We start from the raw sequence: 27,680 nt of genomic DNA on the forward strand, positions 1-27,680 counted from the left end.
AAGAGAAGTGTCTAACATGATCAACAACAAAACCATGAAATCATTTTCCTTTATTGCTTCGTTTATGCCACAAATACACATTACGACTTTATTTAAAAGGTACCTTTAGGTCCTATAAAAGTGTACAGTTTAAGTGTCATTATGATAAACTTGCCAATATACATACAAAAACATATTGGAGCAGAGGAAGCATTTTGTTTAATAAAATATATTTTGAATTGACGGGACCACATTGATGCACAATATTCTGATAGAAGCAGCATTGTAAAGTTCTAGTGGGATATAATTGGCTATCAGTAGAGAATGGGGGGGTATAATTGGCTATCAGTAGAGAATGGGGGGGATATAATTGGCTATCAGTAGAGAATGGGGGGGGATATAATTGGCTATCAGAGAATGGGGGGGGGCTATCAGTAGAGAATGGGGGGGGTATAATTGGCTATCAGTAGAGAATGGGGGGATATAATTGGCTATCAGTAGAGAATGGGGGGGATATAATTGGCTCAGACCGTGGGACAGTTACCCAAACAGAGTGTCCTGGACCCCCCCAAAAAATCTTTTTCAAAGATTCTCCATTGAAAAGCATCTGTGTCCGTGTAACCATAATCGCTTTGCTGTTAAGCATTTTTAAATTACCACTTCATAAAATACTACTTTGATTTACACGCAGACAAAAGAAAAAAAATGTTCTTGGCTAAAAGCTCAGCTGAACCCAACTCACAGATGTGTGTACGGAGGATCACAGCTATAAAGTGTAAACTTATGAGTCTCTTCAATTTAAAAACACAAAACGACCCCAACATAAATGACATCTTTCCCAAACAGCACCATAATCCCGATTTAGTGCACTAGTTTGGACCAGGGCCCCATAGGGAACAGAGGTTCAAGGTCAGATCTATACCATCCACCTCAAAAGTGACACGGACACAAGAGCTATGTAGCCTTATGACACCTTAAGAGTACCTATGACATGCTTATGTCAGTTGACCAATTTGCCTTTGAACATCTAGTAGCAGTGGTAGCCTAGACATCTGTAAATTCAGTCATGTCCACCTGTGGTGTGAGCGTGAACATTATCCTGTTCTGGTATTAGAGCCGGGATTCAACCCCCCCCTACGCTCTAGTCGACAATGCAGCTTTAAATACAAATTTTAAAAAGGCAATGTTACCGCGTATGTGGAGATCGCATTACCTTTCAAAACAATGTCAAGCTGCTATAAAAACAGGGGATCTAAATCAGGGTTGAATCCTGGCCTATAACTGCTCCAGTGAATCCTGGCCTATAACTGCTCCAGTGAATCCTGGCCTATAACTGCTCTAGTGAATCCTGGCCTATAACTGCTCTAGTGAATCCTGGCCTATAACTGCTCTAGTGAATCCTGGCCTATAACTGCTCTAGTGAATCCTGGCCTATAACTGCTCTAGTGAATCCTGGCCTATAACTGCTCTAGTGAATCCTGGCCTATAACTGCTCCAGTGAATCCTGGCCTATAACTGCTCCAGTGAATCCTGGCCTATAACTGCTCCAGTGAATCCTGGCCTATAACTGCTCTAGTGAATCCTGGCCTATAACTGCTCCAGTGGATAGAAACAAAACAGTCCTGGGAACAACAACCAACATTGTAGCAAAGATTTACTTTTTGAGCGATGCAAGTTCTTATCACACATTATTATTGTGATCATTAACAGTAGGGCAAATATTCAAGGCAATTGAACTATGCAGCATCGTACAGCAACAGTGATTACTTTGGTAGAATAAGTGCATAGGTGAATAATATATTAGAGAGAGACTAACTACGTCGCTGTCTTTCAAAATCAGCAGGGTATAGAACTAGGACTCAGAAATCAGCTCAGGGGGGGGGGGGGGAATAATGACCTGTAAATGTCTCCTTTTGATTGAATCCCAGCCAATGTTATCTTAAGGTTAGCTAAACATGGAGCCCATTCCCCCCACCCCAGAGTGAAGAGAAGCTCCATCACTCTGTGTGCAAAATGTTTACAAGCTAAAGACCCGTGTTGACTGTGTCGGACTGACAGAACCCTGGAAGACTAAACAGGCCAGCCACGACAACATCCTCCTCTTCATCATCATCATCATCATCCCGTCATAATCTTCATCAGAGGACAACGGGAGCGTTTATCACCTGTGAGATAGAAAGGTCATTGTGTTGATGACTTGGTTTCTATTTTAACTTGTTGTGGAGAGGAAGTTCACCTACCTTTTTAAAGTGTTCCTAGTTGTCCCCAGCTGAGCAGCAGTTAGAGAAGAACCTGGGAGGACCAACCAGAGGTTGAGTGTCTGGGACACACACTACAACTCCAGGGCCTGACAGAGGGACCCACACGTTGGCCTTACCTGTGACTGGTCCAGAACTAACCAGCGTTCTGTGGTTGTCTGAAGGTCCTGTCCACTCAGAGGCTCCCTCAGGCGAACCCTGACCTCCACACGACCTCCGGTAGGCTTACGGCCATCAATCACCTGTAGTACAAAACATAGTATCACTAAAAACACACAACCAAAACACGTTACATTTACCAAGCCGCCAGCTTTGTTCTGCCTTTCCTTTATATCTGAAGGGTATTGCTGGTAACTAAGCCTGATCTAGTCATGAATGTGTCTAATAATTCAGATAACCTCAAACTACACTGCTCAAAAAAATAAAGGGAACACTTAAACAACACAATGTAACTCCGAGTCAATCACACTTCTGTGAAATCAAACTGTCCACTTAGGAAGCAACACTGATTGACAATAAATGTCACATGCTGTTGTGCAAATGGAATAGACAACATGTGGAAATTATAGGCAATTAGCAAGACACCCCCAATAAAGGAGTGGTTCTGCAGGTGGTGACTACAGACCACTTCTCAGTTCCTATGCTTCCTGGCTGATGTTTTGGTCACTTTTGAATGCTGGCGGTGCTTTCACTCTAGTGGTAGCTTGAGACGGAGTCTACAACCCACACAAGTGGCTCAGGTAGTGCAGCTCATCCAGGATGGCACATCAATGCGAGCTGTGGCAAGAAGGTTTGCTGTGTCTGCCAGTGTAGTGTCCAGAGCATGGAGACGCTACCAGGAGACAGGCCAGTACATCAAGAGACGTGGAGGAGGCCGTAGGAGGGCAACAACCCAGCAGCAGGACCGCTACCTCCGCCTTTGTGCAAGGAGGAGCACTGCCAGAGCCCTGCAAAATGCAGGGCCACAAATGTGCATGTGTCAGAAACAGACTCCATGAGGTCAAACGGTCAGAAACAGACTCCATGAGGGTGGTATGAGGGCCCCCGACGTCCACAGGTGGGGGTTGTGCTTACAGCCCAATACCGTGCAGGACGTTTGGCATTTGCCAGAGAACACCAAGATTGGCAAATTCGCCACTGTCGTCCTGTGCTCTTCACAGATGAAAGCAGGTTCACACTGAGCACGTGACAGTCTGGCGACGCCGTGGAGAACGTTCTGCTGCCTGCAACATCCTCCAGCATGACCGGTTTGGTGGTGGGTCAGTTGTGGTGTGGGCTGGCATTTCTTTGGGGGGCCGCACTGCCCTCCATGTACTCGCCAGAGGTAGCCTGACTGCCATTAGGTACCGAGATGAGATCCTCAGACCCCTTGTGAGACCATATGCTGGTGTGGTTGGCCCTGGGTTCCTCCTAATGCAAGACAATGCTAGACCTCATGTGGCTGGAGTGTGTCAGCAGTTCCTGCAAGAGGAAGGCATTGATGCTATGGACTGGCCCGCCCGTTCCCCAGACCTGAATCCAATTGAGCACATCTGGGACATCATGTCTCGCTCCATCCACCAACGCCACGTTGCACCACAGACTGTCCAGGAGTTGGCGGATGCTTTAGTCCAGGTCTGGGAGGAGATCCCTCAGGAGACCATCCGCCACCTCATCAGGAGCACGCCCAGGCGTTGTAGGGAGGTCGTACAGGCACGTGGAGGCCACACACTACTGAGCCTCATTTTGACTTGTTTTAAGGACATTACATCAAAGTTGGATCAGCCTGTAGTGTGGTTTTCCACTTTAATTTTGAGTGCGACTCCAAATCCAGACCCTCCATGGGTTGATAAATTTGATTTCCATTGATAATTTTTGTGTGATTTTGTTGTCAGCACATTCAACTATGTAGAGAAAAAAGTATTTAATAAGAATATTTCATTCAGATCTAGGATGTGTTATTTTAGTGTTCCCTTTATTTTTTTGGAACAGTGTATATAGTTAATTCTCTGGCTGGTGGAGCCTGCGGAGGTTGTAAAATATGAACATGACTCACATTATTATTTACCTTTATTTAACCAGGCAAGTCAGTTAAGAACAAATTCTTATTTTCAATGACGGCCTAGGAACAGTGGGTTAACTGCCTGTTCAGGGGCAGAACGACAGATTTGTACCTTGTCAGCTCGGGGATTTGAACTTGCAACCTTCCGGTTACTAGTCCAACGCTCTAACCACTAGGCTACCCTGCCGCCCCTCCACTCTAACCACTAGTCTACCCTGCCGCCCCTCCACTCTAACCACTAGGCTACCCTGCCGCCCCTCCACTCTAACCACTAGGCTACCCTGCCGCCCCTCCACTCTAACCACTAGGCTACCCTGCCGCCCCTCCACTCTAACCACTAGGCTACCCTGCCGCCCCTCCACTCTAACCACTAGGCTACCCTGCCGCCCCTCCACTCTAACCACTAGGCTACCCTGCCGCCCCTCCACTCTAACCACTAGGCTACCCTGCCGCCCCTCCACTCTAACCACTAGGCTACCCTGCCGCCCCTCCACTCTAACCACTAGGCTACCCTGCCGCCCCTCCACTCTAACCACTAGGCTACCCTGCCGCCCCTCCACTCTAACCACTAGGCTACCCTGCCGCCCCTCCACTCTAACCACTAGGCTACCCTGCCGCCCCTCCACTCTAACCACTAGGCTACCCTGCCGCCCCTCCACTCTAACCACTAGGCTACCCTGCCGCCCCTCCACTCTAACCACTAGGCTACCCTGCCGCCCCTCCACTCTAACCACTAGGCTACCCTGCCTCCCCTCCACTCTAACCACTAGGCTACCCTGCCGCCCCTCCACTCTAACCACTAGGCTACCCTGCCTCCCCTCCACTCTAACCACTAGGCTACCCTGCCGCCCCTCCACTCTAACCACTAGGCTACCCTGCCGCCCCGACATACTTTTGAAAATATAGATTGCTATTATTTTCTTTCAGTATCATGATGAAGACACTCTGTTCACTCCTGTTCCAGAACCACAGAGGAAACGTGGATGAAAAAAAGGGTTTGTTCCAAAATATACAAGTTCCCATGACTCAAGTTGTGTGAAAAATATTACTTGTATTTTATAATTTTATATTCTTACTATAAATGTGTGTTGACTGATCAGGGCAGGGGAATGTGTGTTGACTGATCAGGGCAGGGGAATGTGTGTTGACTGATCAGGGCAGGGGAATGTGTGTTGACTGATCAGGGCAGGGGAATGTGTGTTGACTGATCAGGGCAGGGGAATGTGTGTTGACTGATCAGGGCAGGGGAATGTGTGTTGACTGATCAGGGCAGGGGAATGTGTGTTGACTGATCAGGGCAGGGGAATGTGTGTTGACTGATCAGGGCAGGGGAATGTAAGTGTGTGTTGTCTAAAGCGTCTGTCTGGCAAAAAATGCAAATCGATTTATAACATTTTTGACATGCGTTTCTCTGAATTTGTTTTGTTATTCTGTCTCTCACTGTTCAAACAAACCTACCATTACAATTATAGACGGATCATTTCTTTGTCAGTGGACAAACGTACAAAATCAGCAGGGGATAAAATACCCCCCTCCCTCACTGTAGTAGACATCAATCAAGTGCACAAGGCTACATGTGTGCAAAACATTCACTCAGTAAAATATGTAATAACCCCCCAGCTCTCACACACGTGCTACTGTCAAGTTCAACACAACAAAATGATCTTTGGGCTGCACTGCAGGTTATTACATCGCACACTTTCTACCATACCCCTTTTATCCACTGATCTCTTTCAGGCAGAGAGTAAATCCCGGCATACCCCTTTTATCCACTGATCTCTTTCAGGCAGAGAGTAAATCCCGGCATACCCCTTTTATCCACTGATCTCTTTCAGGCAGAGAGTAACTCCCGGCATACCCCTTTTATCTTTCAGGCAGAGTGTAACTCCTGGCATACCCCTTTTATCCACTGATCTCTTTCAGGCAGAGAGTAACTCCTGGCATACCCCTTTTATCTTTCAGGCAGAGAGTAACTCCCGGCATACCCCTTTTATCTTTCAAGCAGAGAGTAACTCCCGGCATACCCCTTTTATCTTTCAGGCAGAGTGTAACTCCTGGCATACCCCTTTTATCCACTGATCTCTTTCAGGCAGAGTGTAACTCCTTGCATACCCCTTTCTTTCAGGCAGAGAGTAACTCCCGGCATACCCCTTTTGAACGTGTGGTGTTCCTTTCACCTCTATAGTGACAACCAGCTCCATTTCATCACTGGGACGCGCTGCTGTAACTGGGAAACTGCCTTTGCACCCTACCTCCGTCTTCCCAGAGCGCACGCCGATTCTGTAACTAGCAAACTGCCTTAGCCCCCTACCTCAGTCTTCCCAGAGCGCACGCCGTTTCTGTAACTAGCAAACTGCCTTTGCACCCTACCTCCGTCTTCCCAGAGCGCACGTCGATTCTGTAACTAGCAAACTGGTTGTTTCTTGTCTCTTCAGTCGGGTGCTGCATTCTGTTGTTTTGTGAACGATTGGCGGAGGCAAATCGTACTGCCACCGTCTCTCTCCACATCATCCTTACCTCCACTATCTCTCGTACTTCACTCTCGGTCTCCAGTTTCTCCAGTTTGATGTGGGCCGTCCCGATAGGCTTGTCGCTCCGCAGGAAACCCCTGTCACATGACACACACACAAAGACCGCGCTCATCACTTACACTTGAAAAGGATCAAAACGACTTCCACTCGTCTTGGGGGTCACACGGTCGTGTTCCAGTTTGGACGTGTGTGGTGTGTGTGTGGTGTGTGTGTGTGGTGTGTGTGTGTGTGTGTGTGTGTGTGTGTGTGTGTGGTGTGTGTGTGTGTGAGAGACGTACCCTTTATGCAACAGTTCCAGTTTAAGTCCTTTCGATTGGACCACTCTCCTGAAGCCTCTGTGTGTGTGGTGTGTGTGTGTGTGAGAGACGTACCCTTTATGCAACAGTTCCAGTTTAAGTCCTTTCGATTGGACCACTCTCCTGAAGCCTCTGTGGTTCCGGTTGATGTTCAGAGTGAAGCCCTGGTTGAACTCTGGAGCACAGAGAGACGACAGGAAATGGGGTAAGCTATTTCACAGACACACCACAGACATCATGGTCCTGGGCATTACCTGGGGAGTTGGTGTTCTTGACCACAGCCGTTCTGTGTTTCTGGGGTTGTTCCTGAGATCAACACAGAGAGACAGTTCAAATAGAGACGATGACTTCTGCTACTACACAGGCCTTCTCAGACCAACCATCCATAGGCATACTATAGCTGGAGCACAGCACACCTGTGCTTGACGATTAGTGGACTATGGTGAATATGGTGTGTTCGTGTTAGATTAGAACAAATATGTGCAAATGAATTTGAGTCTCCAAGAACAGGTTGGTAAACTGAACAGTAGCCCACTAACTCACCGTACTGGGATAGGGGAAGTCAAACTTGACATAGGCATCCAGATCATTGGTAGCTATACCTGGGGAGAGACAAGGGGGCGGGGAGACATTAAGGGAGGACCGACCACTGACTCAATACCTGGGGAGAGACAAGGAGCAGAGAGACATGAAGAGAGGACCGACCACTGACTCAATACCTGGGGAGAGACGAGGAGCAGAGAGACATTGAGAGGACCGACCACTGACTCAATACCTGGGGAGAGACGAGGAGCAGAGAGACATTGAGAGGACCGACCACTGACTCAATACCTGGGGAGAGACGAGGAGCAGAGAGACATTGAGAGGACAGACCACTGACTCAATACCTGGGGAGAGACGAGGAGCAGAGAGACATTGAGAGGACCGACCACTGACTCAATACCTGGGGAGAGACGAGGAGCAGAGAGACATTGAGAGGACCGACCACTGACTCAATACCTGGGGAGAGACGAGGAGCAGAGAGACATTGAGAGGACCGACCACTGACTCAATACCTGGGGAGAGACGAGGAGCAGAGAGACATTGAGAGGACTGACCACTGACTCAATACCTGGGAGCTGATCCACCACCACAGGGAGACACAGGGGACTATAGGAAGAATACAGGAAGGATACGGGTGGATACAGAGGGGTCAATGTTACCTGAAGGAGCAGGCAGATTCATCCCTCTGACAACCACCACCACCATCTCTGTACTACTGAGCTCTGGGAAGATCCTAGCGAGAGAGCGAGAGACATGTCTTTTATATTGTGAATATCCAAAATAAGTTTTGGCAATATGTACATTGTTACGTCATGCCAATAAAGCAAATTGAATTGAGAGGATAACACAGAAGAGTGAGATGAAGAACGAGAGAGATATATACTGTTAGAGAGAAAGAGACGACAACCTGACGGTGTGGTATGTCCTCTCCTCAAAGTGATGTTTAGGAGGGTCCAGTCTCTTCGACTGAGACAGCTTCAACATCTCCAGACTCTTCTTACAACTTTCTGCCATCTTCTCAAACCTCGACACACACAACGGGCAGAACATCAGTACCACAACGCCAGAATGATGCGTGTGTATCAGTTGGTGTTGTATAATTTTCCCATTCATAGGGACAGGCTAGGCGTGTACAGGATGCTACGATGAAGACGGTCTCTTACTTGGTGGTCTCAGCGATGTTACCCAGATGAGTGAACTGCTTGGAATAAGTCATGCACTTCTACAGGAGACAGAGAGAAAAATAAAATGATTAATTGTTGGTGGCTGCAACCTGTCATGGGTATGCTTGTTATCATTAAGGACTGGGGAGTTTTTCAGGATAAAAAGAAAATGGAATGGAGCTAAGTATAGTCAAAATCCTAGAGAATGACATGGTTCAGTCTGCTTTCTACCAGACACTGGGAGATGAATTCACCCTTCAGCAGGACATAACCTAAAAAACAAGGCCAAATCTACATGAGTTTACATACCAAGAAGACAGTGAATGCTTGAGTGGCCGAGAAAGTTTAGACTACATAAAATATATAGCAACACATGAAAATCATTGAATAGCAATGATCAACAACCATGTTGACAAAGTATGAAGAATTTGTAAAAATTAATTATGGGCAAATATGGTACAATCCAGGTTTGTACAGCTCTTGGAGACTTACCCAAAAAGACTCTGTTATCGCTGCCAAAAGTGAATCTTTGTTTTATAATTGTTTTCTTTGGTACTTTTTACCCTTTTTTAGTGATATCCAAATTGGTAGTTACAGTCTTGTCCCATTGCTGCAACTTCCCTACGAACTTGGGAGACGCAAAAGGTCGAGGGACAAGCGTCCTCTGAAACACGACACACTGCTCGTTTAACCCGGAAGCCAACCACACGAATGTTTTGGAAACACCGTACAGCTGGCGACCATGTCAGCGTGCATGCGCCCGGCCCGCAACAAGGAGTCGCTGGAACGCAATGGGACAAGGACATCCCGGGCCGGACAAACCCTCCTCTAACCCGGACGACGCTGGGCCAAACCCTCCTCTAACCCGGACGACGCTGGGCCAAACCCTCCTCTAACCCGGACGACGCTGGGCCAAACCCTCCTCTAACCCGGACGACGCTGGGCCAAACCCTCCTCTAACCCGGACGACGCTGGGCCAAACCCTCCTCTAACCCGGACGACGCTGGCCAATTGTGCGCCGCTTCATTATAGTAGCAGGCCATAATAAATCCTTCATGACTCATGTCAGTATAGTAGCAGGCCATAATAAATCCTTCATTACTCATGTCAGTATAGTAGCAGGCCATAATAAATCCTTCATGACTCATGTCAGTATAGTAGCAGGCCATAATAAATCCTTCATGACTCATGTCAGTATAGTAGCAGGCCATAATAAATCCTTCATGACTCATGTCAGTATAGTAGCAGTACAGCAGCAGAAGAGGACAATAGATATAGAAGGGTTTCCTCTGGGCTCCTGAGTGTTAACATCTCTATTCGGCTAGCCTTTGAGTTTGGAGGCATGTGAAAAAAAACCCTCTCCTTTCATTATCTAACAAGCAGTTGATAATTAGTACCTCGTACTGTTCCTTGAGCATCTTGGCCAGTTGAGTGTAGACCTCATCTGCCTTCTCTGAGATCTGGACTTCACTGTGATGAACCAGGATGAAGTCCTCATCCTCATCACCAGGGGGCGATGGCACCTAGAGAACACCACAGACAGACAAGGTGTTACACCACAGAGGTAGAGGATTGTAGTGCCTTGCTACTAAAAGGTAAGTCTGGAATGACCCACCTTCCCAGCCAAACATTGTTAATATACCATTTTTTTTTTAAATACCAGAACTATGATCTGCTGCACAATGACATATTTAAATTAGTTACAAAGCCACAATCTGAATAAATCATTTCTCAAAACAGAACAGTGTCAGGCCTAGTTATGTTCTCATCTAGGCAGCAGAACATTTTTCAAATTGGTATGGCCATGTTTCTCATATCAGTTACATTAGCCTTTAAAACTACACTGAACAAAAATATAAAACAAAAGTGTTTGTTCAATGTTTCCCGAGCTGAAATAACATTTCTCAGAAATGTTCCATTATACACAAAAAGCTAAATGTCTCTAAAATGTTGTGAACAAATTTGTTTCCATCCCTGTTAGCGAGTATGTCTCCTTTGTCAAGATAATTCATCCACTTGACATATGTGGCATATCAAGAAGCTGATTAAAGAGCTTCATCATTACACAGGGGCACCTTGTGCGGGGGACAATAAAAGGCCATTGTAAAATGTGCAGTTGTGTCACACAACGCCACAGATGTCTTAAGTTGAGGGTTTGTGCAATTGGCATGTTGACTGCAGGAATGTCCACCAGAGCTGTTGTCAGGTATTTAAAATGTTAATTTCTTTACCAGAAGCTGCCTCCAACTTTGTTTTAGAGAATTTGGCAGTATGTCCAACCGGCCTCACAACCTCAGACCACAGTGCCGCCAGACTCCGGCAGCGCAGTCAAGTTCAAATATTTAAAAAAATCATTTTTGTGACATCACGATGTTGTCGCCATCGGCGCAATGGCAATCGAACATCGTTAACAGACAATGCAATCAATAAAATTCACCCAACTCTACTTCGTACACTACAGGCAAAGACCGTAGACGATATGCAGAAACTGCTTCTCCAATAGGAATCCTCGATGACACTTCTAGGTGATGTCATGGCGACGTTGGCTAGCTAAAGGTCATGCGCGGAAACACGTCATCGGGTCTAACGGTCGTGTAGCGCCGAACCGCCCACTGCTTCAATATAAAGTCGTTTTTCGACAAAAAATGTAATCGTGTCAGTTTAACTTTCACCAGGTTGGATGTAATGACCGGTCGAGCTACTTAAAAGACAAAATGGTTCCAATCCAAGACGCGAAAATTCACCTTGCTGATATCGACGTGTTTGCCTGCCTTGACGGCGTCGATGAGCGGCTCCAGACCCTTGGCGGTACGGAGCAGGGTTCTGGCTGCGTCCATGTCGTTCTTCTGTTTGGCCTGCAACGCTGCCTTCATGTACTGCTGCCTGCGTCCCTCCACAAAGTCCAACTGCTGTAGCGCTGTAGGGAGGAGAGGAACAAGGCGTTTCTGAAATGACTTCCTATTCCCTATATAGAACACCGCTTTCAACCACAGTAGTACACAATGTTGGGGTATAGGGGATAATCTGTGGTGACTTTCATAACTGTTTATGACAGTTGTCCTGTTAAAGTAGTGACAGGGACTGGGGTTGTCATCTCTTCTCTTGATTGGCCGTAGTCGGGGAGTTAACCGGTAAGTATGCTCGTCTGTTTTCCCCCCAATAGTATTTGTCACATGCTTGGTAAACAGCAGTTGTAGGCGAACAGTGAAATGCATACGGCCCATTATCCAACAATGCAGAGAGAAAAAAAAAAGGGGAAAATAGCTAGAAATGGGGCTAGAGGCTAGGGATCTAGAAATGGGTCTAGAGGCTAGAAATGGGTCTAGAAATGGGTCTAGAGGCTAGAAATGGGTCTAGAAATGGGTCTAGAGGCTAGAAATGGGTCTAGAAATGGGTCTAGAGGCTAGAAATGGTTCTAGAAATGGGTCTAGAGGCTAGAAATGGTTCTAGAGGCTAGAAATGGTTCTAGAAATGGGTCTAGAGGCTAGAAATGGGTCTAGAAATGGGTCTAGAGGCTAGAAATGGGTCTAGAAATGGGTCTAGAGGCTAGAAATGGGTCTAGAGGCTAGAAATGGGTCTAGAAATGGGTCGAGGCTAGAAATGGGTCTAAAAATGGGTCTAGAGGCTAGAAATGGGTCTAGAAATGGGTCTAGAGGCTAGAAATGGGTCTAGAAATGGGTCTAGAGGCTAGAAATGGGTCTAGAAATGGGTCTAGAGGCTAGAAGTGGGGCTAGGCATGGGGCTAGAGGCTATAGATGGGGCTAGAGGCTATAGATGGGGCTAGAGGCTAGAAATGGGGCTAGGGGTCTAGAAATGGGTCTAGAGGCTAGAAATGGGGCTAGAGGCTAGGGGTCTAGAAATGGGTCTAGAGGCTAGAAATGGGTCTAGAGGCTAGAAATGGGTCTAGAAATGGGTCTAGAAATGGGTCTAGAGGCTAGAAATGGGTCTAGAAATGGGTCTAGAGGCTAGAAATGGGTCTAGAAATGGGTCTAGAGGCTAGAAATGGGTCTAGAAATGGGTCTAGAGGCTAGAAATGGGTCTAGAAATGGGTCTAGAGGCTAGAAATGGGTCTAGAAATGGGTCTAGAGGCTAGAAATGGGTCTAGAAATGGGTCTAGAGGCTAGAAATGGGTCTAGAAATGGGTCTAGAGGCTAGAAATGGGTCTAGAAATGGGTCTAGAGGCTAGAAATGGGTCTAGAAATGGGTCTAGAGGCTAGAAATGGGTCTAGAAATGGGTCTAGAGGCTAGAAATGGGTCTAGAAATGGGTCTAGAGGCTAGAAATGGGTCTAGAAATGGGTCTAGAGGCTAGAAATGGGTCTAGAAATGGGTCTAGAGGCTAGAAATGGGTCTAGAAATGGGTCGAGGCTAGAAATGGGTCTAGAGGCTAGAAATGAGTCTAGAAATGGGTCTAGAGGCTAGAAATGGGGCTAGAAATGGTCTAGAGGCTAAAAGTGGGGCTAGGCATGGGGCTAGGCATGGGGCTAGAGGCTAGAGATGGGGCTAGAGGCTAGAGATGGGGCTAGAGGCTAGAGATGGGGCTAGGATCTGACCTGTAGCAGACAGGCTCTCTCTCTGGTGGGTCCTGTCTGCAGAGGGAGAGGTGCTCCTCTTGGGCCTCTGGGTCGTGGGCGGAACAGCCAACATGGGCTTCTTTAACTTCTCAGGAACAGGAGGCTTGCTCTGTGGATAGGAGCACAGTCAAACAACACACTAACCCTATGTCTCAAATCACACCCTATTTACTACTTTTGCCCCAACGGTTGCTGGATCGAATCCCCGAGCTGACATGGTAAATATATTTCGTTCTGCCCCTGAAAAAGGCAGTTAACCCACTGTTCCCCGGGCACTGATGACATGGAGGTCAATTAAGGCAGCCCCCCTACACCTCTCCGATTCAGAGGGGTTGGGTTAAATGTGGAAGACACACCTCTCCGATTCACAGGGGTTGGGTTAAATGTGGAAGACACATTTCAGTTGTACAACTGACTAGGTATCCTAACCCTTTCCCACACAGGGATAGGGCAGCCACACAGAGGGTTGTGCTCTATATGAGAATAAGGTGGTTTCTAGTACACAATATTGGAAGGAAAGAAATAGTTCACCTCCTCATTCTCTCCTTCCTCCTCTCCTGTCACTATGGTTTCCTCAGATGCCAGCTTATTGGCAGCCTCCAGCATGGCAGAGAATCCCTGCTCAGCTCCCACCCCCCCCTCCTGGCCGGGGATTGGATGAAACCCTGTTGGATGCAGATACATCATTCTGATTGGATCACACAAACATAACCACAAAAAAATATATATATATACATTTTTTTTTATATATATAGTTTATACACAACTAATGCTACAACTACAATAAATGATCTGTTTTTACATTCAGTATCTAACATTACTAATGGAACAAGAGCTTGTCTCCTGTTTCTGATGTACAGGACACCCCCTGGACAGGACACTAGTCTATATCCTGTTTCTAATGTACAGGACACCCCCTGGACAGGACACTAGTCTATATCCTGTTCCTGTAGTGAGACAGCTTGATGTACCAGGACACCCCCTGGACAGGACACTAGTCTATATCCTGTAGTGAGACAGCTTGATGTAGCAGGACACCCCCTGGACAGGACACTAGTCTATATCCTGTTCCTGTAGTGAGACAGCTTGATGTACCAGGACACCCCCTGGACAGGACACTAGTCTATATCCTGTTCCTGTAGTGAGACAGCTTGATGTAGCAGGACACCCCCTGGACAGGACACTAGTCTATATCCTGTAGTGAGACAGCTTGATGTAGCAGGACACCCCCTGGACAGGACACTAGTCTATATCCTGTTCCTGTAGTGAGACAGCTTGATGTACAGGACACCCCCTGGACAGGACACTAGTCTATATCCTGTTTCTGATGTACAGGACACCCCCTGGACAGGACACTAGTCTATATCCTGTTCCTGTAGTGAGACAGCTTGATGTAGCAGGACACCCCCTGGACAGGACACTAGTCTATATCCTGTAGTGAGACAGCTTGATGTAGCAGGACACCCCCTGGACAGGACACTAGTCTATATCCTGTTCCTGTAGTGAGACAGCTTGATGTACCAGTACACCCCCTGGACAGGAAACTAGGCTATATCCTGTTCCTGTAGTGAGACAGCGTGATGTACCAGTACACCCCCTGGACAGGACACTAGTCTATATCCTGTTCCTGTAGTGAGACAGCGTGATGTACAGGACTCACCTGGGGGGACAGGCAGCTCAGCATAGTTGACAGCTCGTCCTGCTTTGTGGGTGCGGATGGCACTCTGGTATTGCTGTGGGAACAGGTCCAGGGTCATATCATAGTCCTCTAATAACCAGAGGTCAAAGGTGATAAGGATTTAGGCATTAATGGAGTCCCATCGTAACGCTCCCACGTTTTGGACTTTGACCCCCATTTTTCAAAAACATTGTGTTTGAGCTACATTGGATTGGTTTATTTCTTCTGTATCTGCAGACCCCGGCCATCTGCAGACCCCGGCCATCTGCAGACCCCGGCCATCTGCAGACCCCGGCCATCTGCAGACCCCAGCCATCTGCAGACCCCAGCCATCTGCAGACCCCAGCCATCTGCAGACCCCAGCCATCTGCAGACCCCAGCCATCTGCAGACCCCAGCCATCTGCAGACCCCAGCCATCTGCAGACCCCAGCCATCTGCAGACCCCAGCCATCTGCTGCGCTAGAGATAATGGCTGATCCTGAAGGGGACCGGGATTGGGTCTTTTAAAAAAAAATTTTAACAAAAATGTCAGAATGATTTGAGCTACAAAACTATTAAAAAGTCATCTCTGAAAAGCTGAGACACGTAACATGTTTTGGTCTATGACGCTCACACAAGCTACACAAGAGTCATTAGAAGGGGGTCTTCTACATGGAAGACCATTGGAGACCCCAGGACAGTGTCACGTTTTTGATTAGGCATTTGTTGTTGTTGCCATTTGTCAATTAAAAAAACTCATGAATGAAACGGTTTATGTCAAACTGTTTTGTGTTGTACTTGTAGTCCTGGTTATCCTGAACAGAACATGGTACAACACTTTACTATGAGGATAAATATAAGGGACATGCAGACAGACAAATGAAAAGGAGATGTTTGATGGAGTCTCGGGACAAAGGGTTTTAAGTACTTTGTGATAAACATAGTTTTATTATTATTTTTTTGCCCCCTTTTTCTCCCCAATTTCGTGGTCTCCAATTGTTTTTAGTAGCTACTATCTTGTCTCATCGCTACAACTCCCGTACGGGCTCGGGAGAGACGAAGGTTGAAAGTCATGCGTCCTCCGATACACAACCCAACCAAGCCGCACTGCTTCTTAACACAGCGCGCATCCAACCCGGGAAGCCAGCCGCACCAATGTGTCGGAGGAAACACTGTACACCTGGCGACCTGGTTAGCGTGCACTGCGCCCGGCCTGCCACAGGAGTCGCTGGTGATCGATAAGACAAGGATATCCCTACCTGCCAACCCCTCCCTAACCCGGACGACGCTAGGCCAATTGTGCGTCGCCCCACGGACCTCCCGGTCGGTTACGACAGAGCCTGGGCGCGAACCCAGGGACTCTGGTGGCAAAACATCGTTTTTTCAAAGAGACAGAGTACAAATAGAAAGTTATTGGTTGTTCAACACAGTTAAGGTTAGGTCTTAGGAGGCGTTACCTTGGCGATGCGCTCGTGCATGCGGGCCTTGCGGTCGTCTCCGCTGGCTTTGGCCTGGGCGCAGGCCTCCTGATAGCGGTCTCTCCGCTGCTCCAGGGCCTCCAGGACGTCTTTAGGCTGGGCCGGGACAGCAGAGGGGGCTGGAGGTGTGGAGGCAGGGGGATTGGGGCTTGAGGTCTGTCCAGGACCGGGTTCTTTTTCTGGGCCAGATAAGGCTGAGATGACCCCTAAAGACAGAGCAAATATATATAACATCTTCGAGACGGACAACTTTGACTCCATCTTTTTCCAAAATGGCTCCATTCCCTATATAATGCAGTGGTTCTGATAGGGCTCTGGCCTAAAGTAGTGCACTATATAGGGAATAGGGTGCCATTTCAGATCAGCCCTGTGGTCACTCCTTACCCGAGGATAGTGAGGGTGGCAGGCAACTCAGGTCCACCTCCTGTCCCTTCTCCAACGCTTCGATCACCGCGTCAAACCTCTGCAACCATAAACACAGACAACAACATATCACAATGGCAGTCTTTGTTGACTTCCTACGTGTTTTGCATGCCTCAGATAACTCCAGGGCCTCAGTGAGGAACAGGACAAAGAGAAAGGAAGCAGAAGAGACACCAATACAGATGGACTCAAACAACTCCTCCAGCTGCCCTAGTGAATACACAGAGAACATCAGCTGCCCTAGTGAATACACAGGGAACATCAGCTGCCCTAGTGAATACACAGAGAACATCAGCTGCCCTAGTGAATACACAGGGAACATCAGCTGCCCTAGTGAATACACAGGGAACATCAGCTGCCCTAGTGAATACACAGGGAACATCAGCTGTCCTAGTGAATACACAGGGAACAACTCTCCTCCAGCTGCCCTAGTGAATACACAGGGAACATCAGCTGCCCTAGTGAATACACAGGGAACATCAGCTGCCCTAGTGAATACACAGGGAACATCAGCTGCCCTAGTGAATACACAGGGAACATCAGCTGCCCTAGTGAATACACAGGGAACATCAGCTGCCCTAGTGAATACACAGGGAACAACTCTCCTCCAGCTGCCCTAGTGAATACACAGGGAACATCAGCTGCCCTAGTGAATACACAGGGAACAACTCTCCTCCAGCTGCCCTAGTGAATACACAGAGAACATCAGCTGCCCTAGTGAACATCTCTCCTCCAGCTGCCCTAGTGAACATCTCTCTCCTCCAGCTGCCCTAGTGAACACGCAGAGAACATCTCTCTCCTCCAGCTGCCCTAGTGAACACGCAGAGAACATCTCTCTCCTCCAGCTGCCCTAGTGAACACGCAGAGAACACCTCTCCTCCAGCTGCCCTAGTGAACACGCAGAGAACACCTCTCCTCCAGCTGCCCTAGTGAACACCTCTCCTCCAGCTGCCCTAGTGAACACGCAGAGAACACCTCTCCTCCAGCTGCCCTAGTGAACACGCAGAGAACACCTCTCCTCCAGCTGCCCTAGTGAACACGCAGAGAACACCTCTCCTCCAGCTGCCCTAGTGAACACGCAGAGAACATCTCTCCTCCAGCTGCCCTAGTGAACACGCAGAGAACACCTCTCCTCCAGCTGCCCTAGTGAACACGCAGAGAACACCTCTCCTCCAGCTGCCCTAGTGAACACGCAGAGAACATCTCTCCTCCAGCTGCCCTAGTGAACACGCAGAGAACACCTCTCCTCCAGCTGCCCTAGTGAACACGCAGAGAACATCTCTCCTCCAGCTGCCCAAGTGAACACCTCTCTCCTCCAGCTGCCCAAGTGAACACCTCTCTCCTCCAGCTGCCCAAGTGAACACCTCTCTCCTCCAGCTGCCCTAGTGAACACCTCTCTCCTCCAGCTGCCCAAGTGAACACAGAACATCTCTCCTCCAAATTCTATAGTAGGCAACAAGGCTGCTGTTAAGACTCTCCATGCATCACTTACGTCAGATAACTGCCAGAGTTGTACATAGAGGATGGACCACAAAACCCTGACCAGGCTCATCCCCAAGAGATCATACATTACCCCCCCTAGCTTACTCCTGGAAGAGCCTAAGATCATACATTACCCCCCCTAGCTTACTCCTGGAAGAGCCTAAGATCATACATTACCCCCCCTAGCTTACTCCTGGAAGAGCCTAAGATCATACATTACCCCCCCTAGCTTACTCCTGGAAGAGCCTAAGATCATACATTACCCCCCTAGCTTACTCCTGGAAGAGCCTAAGATCATACATTACCCCCCTAGCTTACTCCTGGAAGAGCCTAAGATCATACATTACCCCCCTAGCTTACTCCTGGAAGAGCCTAAGATCATACATTACCCCCCTAGCTTATTCCTGGAAGAGCCTAAGATCATACATTACCCCCCTAGCTTACTCCTGGAAGAGCCTAAGATCATACATTACCCCCCCTAGCTTACTCCTGGAAGAGCCTAAGATCATACATTACCCCCCCTAGCTTATTCCTGGAAGAGCCTAAGATCATACATTACCCCCCCTAGCTTACTCCTGGAAGAGCCTAAGATCATACATTACCCCCCCTAGCTTACTCCTGGAAGAGCCTAAGATCATACATTACCCCCCTAGCTTACTCCTGGAAGAGCCTAAGATCATACATTACCCCCCCTAGCTTACTCCTGGAAGAGCCTAAGATCATACATTACCCCCCCTAGCTTACTCCTGGAAGAGCCTAAGATCATACATTACACCATAGCTTAGGGTAGCCTAGTGGTTAGAGCCTTGGACTAGAAACCGAAAGGTTGCAGGTTGAAATCCCCGAGCTGCCAAGGTACAAATCTGTCGTTCTGCCCCTGAACAGGCAGTTAACCCACAGTTCCTAGGCCGTCATTGAAAATAAGAATTTGTTCTTAACTGACTAAAATAAAAAATATATATACAAAAATTCCTGGAAGAGCCTAAGCTAGACCTATTCTTTAAAATTCCTGGAAGAGCCTAAGCTAGACCTATTCTTTAAAATTCCTGGAAGAGCCTAAGCTAGACCTATTCTTTAAAATTCCTGGAAGAGCCTAAGCTAGACCTATTCTTTAAAATTCCTGGAAGAGCCTAAGCTAGACCTATTCTTTAAAATTCCTGGAAGAGCCTAAGATCATACATTACCCCCCTAGCTTACTCCTGGAAGAGCCTAAGCTAGACCTATTCTTTAAAATTCCTGGAAGAGCCTAAGATCATACATTACCCCCCTAGCTTACTCCTGGAAGAGCCTAAGCTAGACCTATTCTTTAAAATGTCAACACTTTTTGATCCCAAAAACATAAAACAGTGACCTTGCTGGTCCTGAAGTAGAGTTTGACTTGTTCCATGTCTCCTTGCTGCTTGGCTTTCAGAGCCGCCACTTTATACTCCCTCTGTCTGCCTAACAGCATCGCCTTCGTGGCCTCGCCTACTGTGGGATCAGAGGAGAACACACACACAGAGAAACACAGCAATCACAACCACATCCCAGGAGGTGTAGAGAAACACAACAACCACATCCCAGGAGGTGTAGAGAAACACAACAACCACATCCCAGGAGGTGTAGAGAAACACAACAACCACATCCCAGGAGGTGTAGAGAAACACAACAACCACATCCCAGGAGGTGTAGAGAAACACAACAACCACATCCCAGGAGGTGTAGAGAAACACAACAACCACATCCCAGGAGGTGTAGAGAAACACAGCAACCACACCCCAGGAGGTGTAGTGAACCTCCTGTAGACAAACAAATGTAACATTCATTTGGTTGGAGGCAGGTGATTCTTGTTTACTGTTATCATTTATCTAATCTGTGGTAAATTTCAGGAGCCTACATGGTAAAAAATAAGTTGATCGAAATGATTGACTAAGTAACAGCAACAATCATTGAATGATTGACTTCCTGTGTGACCTGTGCTGGCGTGTCCAGTCTCTTCCTCTCCCTCAGTGCTAGGATGGCTGCTGACAGTGGCCAGGGTGGAGATGGACAGCTCCTCCTCACTGCTGGGTGATACTGCCTCAGGTGAGACAGGTACGGGTAACATTTCAGCAGGAGGAGCAGCCTCTGGCTCCCCCTGCTGTTGTGGAGGTGTCAGTTCAGGTTCAAGACCAGAGGGTGGAGGGGGAGGAGCACGTCTTGGGGGGGCGGTGGAGGTTGGGGCTCCTCCAGCTACAGGTGGGGGGATGTCAGCCTCATCCACCTTCCTCCCCTTCTTCAATGAGACCAGCATGGACTCCAGGCTCTGTGGAGAAGCACAGAGATAAGGAGACGAGACAAAAAAGGTTTTCGGACTTTAGATCCGGGGGGAGGGGGTAGTCAAATCATCCTGCTAGAACCATTAGCAAATTGTCTCAGCGTAGTAGATCGTGCTGATCTTGGATCAGGTCCTTCCTGACCATATGATCTTATGATTTTTATTTAAAAAAAGGGCAAACTGATTCTAGATCAGTGTTTACTCTGAGAAGCTTTGTGAATATAGGCTCTGGAAAGCAACAAGGAGTACATGCTTTTGCTCCAGCTCTACACTAAACACAACAGGACATGAGAGTTTATAGTGAACTACAAATTAGCATCGCCACCTGGATCCCTCTGTCGTATCTCCGTGCTTTAGACGATTCCCCTGAGGCCTTGGCGTGGGCGACAGCTGTCCGGTACATACTCAGTCTCTCCTCCAAGGTGTGCTGCAGACTGCCAGGTACCGCAGGAGGAGCTAACTGATGATAAGAACAACAACCAAGTTTGATCATTCAGTGTTCATGTGTACTGTGAAGTATTGTAAATGCAGGTTACAGTGCCGTCTTCAAGAAGTATTCATACCCCTTGACTTATTGCACATTTTTTGATTGTGTAATAGACCATTTATTTTCTCTCATCAGTCTATACAAAATAGACCATAATGAGTGAAAACTTGGGTTTCCTTCTTCTACAGCAACTGAGTTAGGAAGGACGCCTGTAGTGACTGGGTGTATTGATACACCACCCAAAGTGTAAATTAATAACTTCACCATAATCAAAGGGATATTCAATTAATGCTCTGTTTATTTTGAATTTTGAAACCCCATCGACCAGTAGGTGCCCTTCTTTGGGAGGCATTGGAAAACCTCCCTGGTCTTTGTGGTTGAATCTGTATTTAAAATGACTGTTCAACTGAGGGACCTTACAGATAATTGTATGTGTGGGGTACAGAGATGAGGTAGTCATTCAAAACTCATGTTAAACACGATTATTGCACACAGAGTCCATGCAACTTAATATGGGACTTATTTGACACATTTTTAATCATTAACTTATTTAGGCTTGACAAATAATGTTCATTAAAAAAAAATACTAAAAAAATCCCTAAACATAATTCCACGTTGACATTATGGGGTATTGTGTGCAGGCCAATAACATGTCATACATCTGCAATACTTTCTCAAGGCACTGCATGTGACCTTCCGAGTTGCCAAGACTACGTCCCAACGCAAGCCCGAGTTGCCAAGACTACGTTCCGGCCGTAAGCCAGGGTTGCCAAGACTACGTTCCGGCCGTAAGCCAGGGTTGCCAAGACTACGTTCCGGCCGTAAGCCCGAGTTGCCAAGACTACGTTCCAACAGAAGCCCGGGCTGCCAAGACTACGTTCCGGCCGTAAGCCAGGGTTGCCAAGACTACGTTCCGGCGTAAGCCCGGGTTGCCAAGACTACGTTCCAACAGAAGCCCGAGCTGCCAAGACTACGTCCCAACGCAAGCCCGAGTTGCCAAGACTACGTTCCAACAGAAGCCCGAGCTGCCAAGACTACGTTCCAACAGAAGCCCGGGCTGCCAAGACTACGTTCCGGCCGTAAGCCCGGGTTGCCAAGACTACGTTCCGGCGTAAGCCCGGGTTGCCAAGACTACGTTCCGGCCGTAAGCCCGGGTTGCCAAGACTACGTCCCAACAGAAGCCCGGGTTGCCAAGACTACATCCCAACAGAAGCCCGGGTTGCCAAGACTACGTCCCAACGTAAGCCCGGGTTGCCAAGACTACGTCCCAACGTAAGCCCGGGTTGCCAAGACTACGTCCCAACGTAAGCCCGGGTTGCCAAGACTACGTCCCAACGTAAGCCCGGGTTGCCAAGACTACGTCCCAACGTAAGCCCGGGTTGCCCAGACTACGTCCCAACGTAAGCCCGGGTTGCCAAGACTACGTCCCAACGTAAGCCCGGGTTGCCAAGACTACGTCCCAACGTAAGCCGGGGTTGCCAAGACTACGTCCCAACGTAAGCCGGGGTTGCCAAGACTACGTCCCAACAGAAGCCCGGGTTGCAAAGACTACATCCCAACAGATGCCCGGGTTGCAAAGACTACGTCCCAACAGAAGCCCGGGTTGCCAAGACTACGTCCCAACAGAAGCCCGGGTTGCCAAGACCACGTCCGAATGTTGCAGCACATTATCACAGCATAGGCATCAACATTATACCTGTACACAATCTAACACAAGCAGTCCATTTCATGTGCTACTATTAACTTGAGCCATTTCAAACGGACACAAAAACAGTAGTCGCATAAGGGAGAGAGGATTCATTTCAGTATTGTAAAAATAGTATCTCACTCCACTTGTTTGCCAGAGTCTGTTGACAACGGAAATGTAAGTGCTGTTTGCATGTAGTTGACAATGCTTTGATTAGAGACGTGAGTAACAAGCCCATTAATGCTTCAGTATTTCATACACCGTAACGGTAACCCCGTCAAAACTAAAAAGTCTCACGCTGGAATTGCAGGATACAACTCAGTGTATATGTTTGTATAGGCAGGTGATGTCATGTTAGTTTACCTGGGGTGGTGATTGCGGAGGCTCTTCCATGGAGGTGGGTGTCACATGATCCTCCGTTTCCTCGTCACCCACCACTTCCTGCAGCTCAGCCTGGTAACATAGTAACAGTCAGGCACAAACAGAACATGTTTATCATAGGTTCAACGCAACACTAACACAGCGCTGTGAGACACACTAAGTAAAAGATTAGCAAAAATAGATTGAAATAAACCCAAACAGTTACCAGTAAATCTTCATCATCTTCCAGGTTATCATCATCATCATCGTCGTATATATCCTTCATACACTCCTCTGCCATTCTGGCTATATTCTCCATAGGTAAGGGGGCTAGGACAGAGAGACATATCAATTAGTGAAACATATCAGCGGCGTAATCAGTGGGAGAAATATTATAAATTAACATGGGGGGGGGGGGTTCCATCTTGTGATTATTTTTTTTAAAGATGTGATCACAAGGATGACCTATGACCCTCAAAGAGTAATGTTTTTACCACACTGCTGGACGCTCCTCACCTCCGTTCATCAACAAAAACAAGGAAGTCAGTGGGGGCGAACAGTGGCGTTGTTCCCTAACGTGGATTTCATCGCAAATTTAAATTAAAAAAAAAAGTTGAAATTGTATCTCATTAAAGTAGAGATACAGTGCCTTCAAAAAGTATTCATACCCCTCGACTTATTACACATTCTCTTGTGTTTACAATCTGAAATCAAAATGGATTAAATAAAAAACGAATTATGTCACCCATCTACACACAATACCTCATCTCCATCAAGTACACCTGTTGCCAATTCAATTGTTTGAACATGATTTTGAAAAAAAACACAAAAAAACACTTGTCTATAAAAAAATAAAAAAAGAAGTCCCACAGGTGACAGTGTATGTCAGACACAAAACCATGAAGTCCAAAGAACTGTCCGTAGATCACAGAGATAGAACTGCGATTCGGCATACAGTATATCTGGGGAAGGGTATAAAACAGTTTCTTAAATGTTGAAAGTTTCCAAACAGCACAGCGGTCACCATTACTGGGAAAAGGGAAAAATATGGAACTACTCAGACTCTGCCTAGAGCTGGCTGTCTGTCCAAACTGAGCAACTGGGCAAGAAGGCCCTTGGTCAGGGAGGAGACCAAGAACCCAATGATCACTGACAGAACTATAGAGTTCCTTGGCTGAGATGGGAGAAACTTCCAGAAGGACAACAGTCTCTACTGCACTTCACCAATCTGGGCTTTATGGGGGGAGTGGCCAGACTGAAGACACTCCTGAGAAAAAGGCACATGACAGCATGTCAGGAGTTTGCAAAAAAGGCACGTGAAAAACTCAGCGCATAAGGCAAAATATTCTGTGGTCTGATAAGACAAAATTGAACTCTCGAGCCTGAATGAAAAGTGCTGTCTGGAGAAAACCAGACACAGCTCATCACCCATTTAACACCATCCCTACCGTGAAGCATGGTGGTGGCAGAATCATGCTATGGGGATGCTTTTCAGCAGCAGGTTCTGGGACACAAGTAAGGATAGAGGGGAACAATGAATGGAGCCAAATTCAGCCAAATGCATGATGAGAACCTGCTTTAGAGGGCAAACAATCTTACACTGGGGCAAAGATTTACATTCCAACAGAACAATGACCACAAGCATACAGCCAAAGCAACGCTGGAATTTCTACGGAACTAGAATGTATAAATCATTGAGTGGCCCAGCCACAGCCCAGACATAAATCCTATTGAAAATCTATGGAAAGACTTGAAGATTGCTATTCACCGCCTCTCCCATCTAACTTAATAACAGAGCTTGAGAAATATGCAAAGAATGGAATTAAAAAAAACTAATCCAGATGTGCAAAGCCGATAGACATACCCAAGAAGACTCAAAGCTTTAAAATCGGCACCAAAGGTGTGAATACTTAGGAGATATTTCCGTATTTATTTTCAAATAAATTTGCTACAATTTCTACAGACATGTTTTCACTGTGTCATTATGGGGTATTGTGGGTAGATAGTTCAGAGTGGTATGTGGTCAAGTGGTATGAATACTTCCTGAAAGCTGTATAGTTCTCTTATTTTTATTTATTTTACCTTTATTTAAACTGGGCAAGTCATTTAAGAACAAATTCTTATTTACAATGACGGGCTACAGAGGAACAGTGGGCTAACTGCCTTGTCCAGGGGCAGAATGTTAGATTTCTACCTTGTCAGCTCTGGGATTTGACCCAGCAACCCTTCTGTTACCTGCCGCCCCTCTAACCACTAGGCTACCTGCCGCCCCTCTAACCACTAGGCTACCTGCCGCCCCTCTAACCACTAGGCTACCTGCCGCCCCTCTAACCACTAGGCTACCTGCCGCCCCTCTAACCACTAGGCTACCTGCCGCCCCTCTAACCACTAGGCTACCTGCCGCCCCTCTAACCACTAGGCTACCTGCCGCCCCTCTAACCACTAGGCTACCTGCCGCCCCTCTAACCACTAGGCTACCTGCCGCCCCTCTAACCACTAGGCTACCTGCCGCCCCTCTAACCACTAGGCTACCTGCCGCCCCTCTAACCACTAGGCTACCTGCCGCCCCTCTAACCACTAGGCTACCTGCCGCCCCTCTAACCACTAGGCTACCTGCCGCCCCTCTAACCACTAGGCTACCTGCCGCCCCTCTAACCACTAGGCTACCTGCCGCCCCTCTAACCACTAGGCTACCTGCCGCCCCTCTAACCACTAGGCTACCTGCCGCCCCTCTAACCACTAGGCTACCTGCCGCCCCTCTAACCACTAGGCTACCTGCCGCCCCTCTAACCACTAGGCTACCTGCCGCCCTCTAACCACTAGGCTACCTGCCGCCCCTCTAACCACTAGGCTACCTGCCGCCCCTCTAACCACTAGGCTACCTGCCGCCCCTCTACTCTAACCACTAGGCTACCTGCCGCCCCTCTAACCACTAGGCTACCTGCCGCCCCTCTAACCACTAGGCTACCTGCCGCCCCTCTAACCACTAGGCTACCTGCCGCCCCTCTAACCACTAGGCTACCTGCCGCCCCTCTAACCACTAGGCTACCTGCCGCCCTCTAACCACTAGGCTACCTGCCGCCCCTCTAACCACTAGGCTACCTGCCGCCCCTCTAACCACTAGGCTACCTGCCGCCCCTCTAACCACTAGGCTACCTGCCGCCCCTCTAACCACTAGGCTACCTGCCTCAACCACGAGTACAACACAGTGTGTGAAGACTTACCTTTCTGCTTTAATCTCCCTCCAGCAGGCTTGCCCCCAGTGAGAGCCGATAACTCTGCTTCTAGATCAGCATCATCCACGGTCGGATCATCCATGTCCTGCGTCATCTCCTCTGGGTTGAAGTCCACAAACAAACCCATCTGGAACCAAGGAAGGTGAATGGTGATATAGGATAGCTATATGCGTGTGTGTGAGTTAGAGAGAGGTTAGCCAGCCAGCCTCCTCGTTGTGACACACACACAGGTGATGTGTCCCTCTCACCTGTTTGGCTGCAGCTGCGCCCTGGCCCTTTGGCAAAGGAGCCCTCTTCTTCTTCCCGAACATACCGCTAGTTTTAAAACACCCCTAACCGGAGGAAAGAGATCTGGGGGAAAACAGAAGACGAAAGACTAACGTTAGCTAGCTAGTGATGTTGCTACGCTAAACGTCAGCTAGTTAACACTACAAACCAGCGTTAGTAAGTTCAACTTAAAGTTACTAACTTAAAACAGTTGCAGGTGCAGCAGGTCATGTGAGCTAACGTAGCTAAAAAAATAAATATTGAAACGGCAGAGGCTAGTAGTGAACTAGTTATTAAAGTTAGCACTATTTTTTTTTGCTAAAATAGCTAACATTACACAGACAGTGGATTTGCTTGCTAGGGTATGAGGCAACCATTTCGTGACAAGCATAAACCGCCTCCCTTGAGGTAGCTAACGCTACTTCGGTGTTTTTAAGCCAGCCAGCAAACCATTAACATTCGCTAGTAGCAAAACTATTTGTGGGTAGTTAGTTAGCTAACGACGCTTATAGTACGACCATTGTCCTTTACCTACTCATTCACCACGAATGCAACGTACTTTCCTTCAAGGATAAACGTGAAATCTCCAGCCAGCGACCAGTTGACGGTTATTTACTCTCAGACTGACAACCAACTTCTTCTTCGTGTGAATTTCCCCGGCGGACTGAATGCTGTGTTGTATATTGCTGCCCATCGCAGGTCAGCGCGCAGATTGCACATTTTGTAAAAAAAACAACAACATAATCATTAAAAAAAAATATATATATATATATTTAAAAAATGAGGGATTTTTTTTATTGTACCTCCGTCTACCACTGCACCTTGCACCCCCCTTACCATTTATTTGGCCCTAAACGAGCCTACACGAGGCCGTCAGCATGGCAGGGTTGAACCCCTTCTCTCAACTTCCTGTAGATCTTCTG

The 27,680-nt window shown here is 47.6% G+C and overlaps 1 protein-coding gene across 7 annotated transcripts; it reads right to left on the reverse strand.

Annotated features, from left to right (window-relative positions):
* Positions 1-32: 32 nt before the first annotated feature.
* cc2d1b (coiled-coil and C2 domain containing 1B) lies at positions 33-27,443 on the reverse strand. 7 transcript variants are annotated; one of them, XM_031806554.1, is made up of 26 exons: positions 27,289-27,421; positions 26,739-26,841; positions 26,479-26,617; positions 23,481-23,584; positions 23,258-23,347; positions 21,046-21,180; positions 20,378-20,708; positions 19,776-19,894; positions 16,904-16,982; positions 16,499-16,725; positions 15,044-15,116; positions 13,915-14,048; positions 13,363-13,492; positions 11,556-11,728; positions 10,209-10,334; positions 8,812-8,870; positions 8,556-8,672; positions 8,308-8,381; positions 7,649-7,707; positions 7,360-7,411; positions 7,236-7,280; positions 7,088-7,142; positions 6,796-6,886; positions 2,357-2,479; positions 2,220-2,271; positions 33-2,144 (listed from the first exon to the last, which is right to left on the reverse strand). In XM_031806554.1, exons 2-25 carry the CDS (start codon positions 26,799-26,801, stop codon positions 2,260-2,262), a joined length of 2,610 nt encoding a protein of 869 aa, XP_031662414.1. In that variant the 5' UTR covers positions 26,802-26,841; positions 27,289-27,421; the 3' UTR covers positions 33-2,144; positions 2,220-2,259. The 7 variants fall into 7 exon arrangements, with proteins under 7 accessions (XP_031662414.1, XP_031662416.1, XP_031662412.1 ...); XM_031806556.1 differs by lacking the exon at positions 7,088-7,142 and having other exon boundaries at positions 7,181-7,280; positions 19,776-19,891; positions 27,317-27,443; XM_031806552.1 differs by lacking the exon at positions 7,088-7,142 and having other exon boundaries at positions 7,181-7,280; positions 27,317-27,443.
* Positions 27,444-27,680: the final 237 nt, after the last annotated feature.

Source organism: Oncorhynchus kisutch, linkage group LG27, assembly GCF_002021735.2.
Source record: "Oncorhynchus kisutch isolate 150728-3 linkage group LG27, Okis_V2, whole genome shotgun sequence".
NCBI lineage: Eukaryota > Metazoa > Chordata > Actinopteri > Salmoniformes > Salmonidae > Oncorhynchus > Oncorhynchus kisutch.

Coding starts and splice junctions, on each gene's coding strand:
- cc2d1b (XM_031806552.1), bottom strand. CDS start 26,801: ATGTTCGGGAAGAAGAAGAGGGCTCCTTTGCCAAAGGGCCAGGGCGCA. Junction 11,729..13,362: donor AGAGAGCCTGTCTGCTACAG/GTCAGATCCTAG, acceptor TCCTCCCTACAG/CGCTACAGCAGTTGGACTTT. Junction 7,281..7,359: donor CAAGAACACCAACTCCCCAG/GTAATGCCCAGG, acceptor TCTGTGCTCCAG/AGTTCAACCAGGGCTTCACT.